At 41.1% G+C, this 4,970-nt stretch overlaps 1 protein-coding gene across 3 annotated transcripts in view; it reads left to right on the forward strand.

The window, feature by feature from the left end:
• dytn (dystrotelin) overlaps nt 1–4,533 on the forward strand; it is a 23,114-nt gene extending 18,581 nt beyond the window's left edge. For all 3 annotated transcript variants that reach the window (XM_020619140.1, XM_020619139.1, XM_020619141.1), the window contains 6 exons: nt 1,152–1,285; nt 2,317–2,479; nt 2,591–2,637; nt 2,719–2,860; nt 3,304–3,748; nt 4,292–4,533. In XM_020619140.1, coding sequence (XP_020474796.1) covers nt 1,152–1,285; nt 2,317–2,479; nt 2,591–2,637; nt 2,719–2,860; nt 3,304–3,748; nt 4,292–4,386 — 1,026 coding nt within the window. In that variant the 3' untranslated portion in view covers nt 4,387–4,533. The remainder of the gene's footprint in view (nt 1–1,151; nt 1,286–2,316; nt 2,480–2,590; nt 2,638–2,718; nt 2,861–3,303; nt 3,749–4,291) is intronic.
• The last annotated feature ends 437 nt before the right edge of the window (nt 4,534–4,970 follow it).

The raw sequence follows: 4,970 nt of genomic DNA on the forward strand, positions 1-4,970 counted from the left end.
GGCAAGCATTATGCGAATGTGTAAATAGTTAGCGTAATATTGTGGTATAATCCTGAGTCATTGTGTTTTACGGTTCTTGTTATTGTTGTATTTTGAGGGGTTAAAAATGACTGTTGGGTTCATGCTGTGTGTGTTGGGTTGCATCGAGCATTCGATGCTCGAACCTGTTGACTGCTGTTCGATTGGATGTGTTTTTCTCGCTGTATTATTATGCCTGTGTGTGTGGAGAGTTCTGTAGTTGCTGTGACGGAGAAAATAAAGTAAACAGAGAGCTGGCTGACTGTGTGAGTTGAGAACGGTGAATTACGCCACTGAAGAGCATTTCAGGGTGAGGGCGCACATGGTGCCAGTAATAGAAGGTGGAGGTGTGATCCTTGAGGGATTGTAAAGCTGCGCGGTGCATAGAGCCCGGTCGCAACAGTGTTAGTCTTATTGTAGGAGCTAGCACCCCGCTAGCTAGCAGTTGCCCAGTTAGCATTCGCTCCTCTCCTCCGCGCCGGAGGTCGCTACAATATGTACACCGATCAGCCATAACATTATGACCACCTGTCTAATACTGTTGCACAAGCACATTCACTGCCCCTTACCTTGTTAAAACACTACAATATTTTGAGAACAATTGTTTCCGTGTAATTGAGTTATTTAAACAAAGTAATTTATTGAAAAACATTTGACAAGTAGTATTAGATTCCATTGTATCGTTGTGTTTCATACTCATAATACACTAAACAAAAATAGAAATGTTATTTTTATGAATGAATACCTGAACAATACATGAAATGCATTTATTAAGATGTGCACATGAAGCCTCCAGAAATGAACCTTTTTGTGAACCATTTGCCTAGAAGGCTTCAGGGCTTCAAGAAGCTTCATCTCACCATCACTATTAAAAACACACAGGTAAAAATATAGAAAGGTAAAACATGAAGGGTACATTTTACAAATAGATAAAATTATGGACCATCCAGTGCTGGAGTTCTCCACTCAGGTACAGACACCCAGGTAGAAAATGTACAGAAAGACATGGAATTGCACATAGTGAAAAGAGAGACAGGCACAAAGACATACAGGTAAAATGAGAGACAGCTACAAGTACACAAACGTTTTACATGTCCAGATTTAGTTTCTAATTGTTGGATTGTGTCTATCAGCCCACCTGGAGGGAGTCTCTATCCTCATTAGTGCACAGCGCTCGTCATGCCCTGTTACCACGGCGATACGTTCAGAGAGAAGCCGATAGGAGGAAGGTCCTGATGTGGGTGGAGTCAGGGCAGTCTCCAAACAGGTGAGCCAGGTGTGGATTCACTGTCAAAATGTTTCACAGAAAGATGTCACAGCTGGAATAAAGACTGTTAAAACACCAGTTCTTGCCTAAATGTACTTGTTATACATCTTTATTAAAGATGTATAAGCAACAAGCAACTTTTTCTAGTTAAACTACTTTTTACCATTTTACACATCCTACCTGGTGAAGAAAGCCCAGCAAAGGCTCTTCTTCCTCAGGAAGCTGAAACGCGCTGGTCTCTCCTCTCAGCTGCTCACAAACTTCTACAGAGTGACAGTAGAAAGCATCCTCTGTCTCAGTGCGACAGTGTGTTATGGGAGCTGCACTGCACAGGGCAGAAAGGACTTGACCCGGGTGGTGAGAACAGCTCAGGGCATCGTAGGGAGTCCTCTTCTGGATCTGGACTCACTATACACTGACCGGATCCAGAGGAGGGCCAGACGGATTGCTGCAGACCCCACCCACTCAGGCAACAGTCTGTTTGTCCCTCTTCCCTCCAGGAAAAGTTACAGGAATATAAAGACTAAAACAAACAGACTGAGCCACAGCTTCTTCCCCAGAGCTGTGAAATCAATCACCCCCCTAACCCCTAGTTACACACACACAACCTCCCCCCTATGGACAGACACAGAACACTGGACCTCACACCTCTTCCTAAAGACTGAGATTTGGACTGAGCTGCACTTTATAATGTTACTACACTCTGTTGCTGCAAACATGTTGCTGACCTGATTAGGTCCCATACATCCTTCTTGATTTGTTCATATTTTATATTGACTTAAACAATTGTTGTATTATTTATGTAAATAATGTGTCTTTTAAGCCGAGAGCTTGACTTGACTCAACTCCTAAAGCAATATTTGTGAATTTATTTTGTAGATTTGTAGAACAAATATAAGGGGAAAAACATTTTTTTTAAATTAGACACAGACATGAAATGATATATTTTACTAAAACACCTTCTTACTCAAGTCTTTTTTAAGTGTAGTTGTGTTTTTATTTTTACACACTCATTAAACATTGTTTCTCAGTGCTCCACCCCCTTCTGATGCCTCAACACAGCTGGCTGACTCAGCTGTCTGTCACAGCCCCTCCTCTAATGGAGATATTTCCCATGATGCTTCAGCACGCCCTCCTTCCTGCTTGTCATCTTCTAAAGCTCTGCAGACTGAGGAGGAGATGCCGACTCAGCAGGTGAGCTTTGACCTCTGATGACCTCACTGTAGAGTCTAAATTTTTATGGCAACTGTACACAATAATAAAAAAAACATTTTAATCTCAATTAATTTGTGCGCTGCTGAGCAGGCGTCAGCGCTGCTGACTGAAGTCAGAGATCTGCAGAGGGACAAATGGTGAGACTGGAGAACAATCAGTCACACACAGATTTATTGTTCACCACTTTCATGTTTGTTTATTTGTTTTTCCCTCTTCAGGCTGTTGGAGCAGGAGCTGCAAGCGTGGAGGCTCACTGTCCAATCGGAGCAGGGTATCCTGGAGGACAGGTGCTCAGAAATGGAGGTTACCGTGGAAACGCTGAGACAACACAACCAGCATCTGCAGGGAATGCTCACACAGGTCAGCACAGTCACACCTTAACAGTGTCACCTCGTGTGGCTGAGAGAATCCAAGCTGCTCTATAATGATTAAAGTGCGTTTTGTCAGCATCAGAGGCTGGAGTCACAGGAGGCAGAGTCACACAGCTTTATATTTGTGGTCTGTGGTGTAAGATGATGAGAGAGAGTGAAATTGGCAGGGCAGAACATGAAAACAAGCAGAGACTCAAAGCGATGTCGAAAACATGACAAATGACCATAAACTGTGGCGTGTCTCAGTTTTGTGGCCTGGTAGCCTTGTTTACCTGAAGCTACACTTTAAACCTCATGTTCACCACAGCCACCATTAATCAATGAACCTCAGCACTGATAAATGCTCCAGGTCTTTACAAAATAAGAATCAGTTCCAACCAGGTGTTGTGGGCCATCCTGTCTGAATTTAGTTGTTGCTCTTTCCTCCTTAAGGCTTTGAACAAGATGGAGGCTCAACAACAAGCCCACAACACGCCACATGATGTCAACACAGAGAGCACAGAGAGAGAAAACATCACACCAACACAGAGAAACACTGAAGAAGAAGAAGAGGAGGAGGAGGAGGAAGTGTTTATGAACACAGAGGATGAGTGGAGTGAGAATGGAGAACAAACTCCATCTCCCACATTCCACCAGGAGACACCTCCGTCACATGACATCCACTATGAGGAAGAGGGGTCTGCAGGTGACAGATGTCTCTGTTGTCCAGTAGAACAAGAGAATAGACCAGAGGAAGTAAGGCCACAGGGACAAGAGGCTTATCTGTCTGAAGAAGAGGAGTATTGTGGGACATGTAGTCCAGAGGAGCTGCTGCAGGAAACAGTTGACAAACTGAAGAAGGTGATGGAGGCCGACAGGTGGACAGAGAGATGGACAGGTGAGCCAGTCCCACTTGTCACCATATTTCTTTATTAAATTATCTACTTTTTTAATGATACTGACTTTTATTGGCCAAGTATGTTACACACAAGGAGTTTGTCTCCGGTACAGAACCAGGGCAGCCATCTGTGGCACCAACTCAAACACACACACAGACCGCTGGTGGCACTGTCCCTGCAAAGTGCTTCTCTGGGAGCAACTTGCTCAAGGACACTTCGAAATGTGGACTGGGGAGAATGAGAATCAAACCACCGATCTTCCGGTTGGGAGCCACAGCTGCCCCATTCTTATTACTAATCTCAATAATAATTTATTATAAATTATGTATAAAATATGTAGGTATTATTTATTGCTTTTTACACACCTTTCTTTATTAAAAATCTGCTTTTGTTTTCAAAACGTTTAAATCTTTTCTTTTAAAAAGATTATGTTAAAGCTACTGTCGCAGTTTAGTTAAGATTTTACAAATATGAAGTTCTCCATATTTTCTCTTTGTACTAACTGACAAATAATTTTGAAGTTTTTCATTGTCTGTCTACAGGTGACAGGAAAAGGGTTGAGCTTCTAGAGGCAGCAGACCATGTGGGAGACTCGATACATCAGCTGGTGGATGCCGTGAGGACAAGCACACACTGACCAGAGGAAATATTATTCAGGTTATAAAAACTGTTTATTCAACCTTAACTTATTTAAATAAGCACAAGTGTAAAGGTAGAAAATGTTCTGATGTTAGCAACAGGAAATATTAACAAACAGTAACAACAGCACCTGTAAAAAAAAAAAAAAAAAATAACAAAGGGCCTCACAGGCCGTCTCACCAGACACACAGGCCTCGGATGTTTAGTGCTACAAAAACATGAAGATGCCAAAATTTGAATAAAATCATTTAATTACACTCAACTCTGATTTTCCTTCTGTGTGCATGTGATGTACTGTATGGCACAGTTACAAAACAAATCGATGTTTTATGTTTATGTATGAAAGAAATGTATGTATAATGAAATAACAAAATTGAATCCAGTCATTTTAATTATAAAGAGTGTCTTTACTTAAATTTTTGAGTTTCATTTTTATTTACTATTGGGTTAAATTAATACAATTATATTTGATGTATAGAAAATTTTCAAAATTTTATTTACATAATGTATAACAAACTAAAAGTGACATATGACAAAATAGTTTTAAAACACACTGTGTCAAAATATAAATGTTCACTTTTA

This window comes from Monopterus albus, unplaced genomic scaffold (genome assembly GCF_001952655.1).
Source record: "Monopterus albus unplaced genomic scaffold, M_albus_1.0 scaffold215.1, whole genome shotgun sequence".
Classification (NCBI taxonomy): domain Eukaryota; kingdom Metazoa; phylum Chordata; class Actinopteri; order Synbranchiformes; family Synbranchidae; genus Monopterus; species Monopterus albus.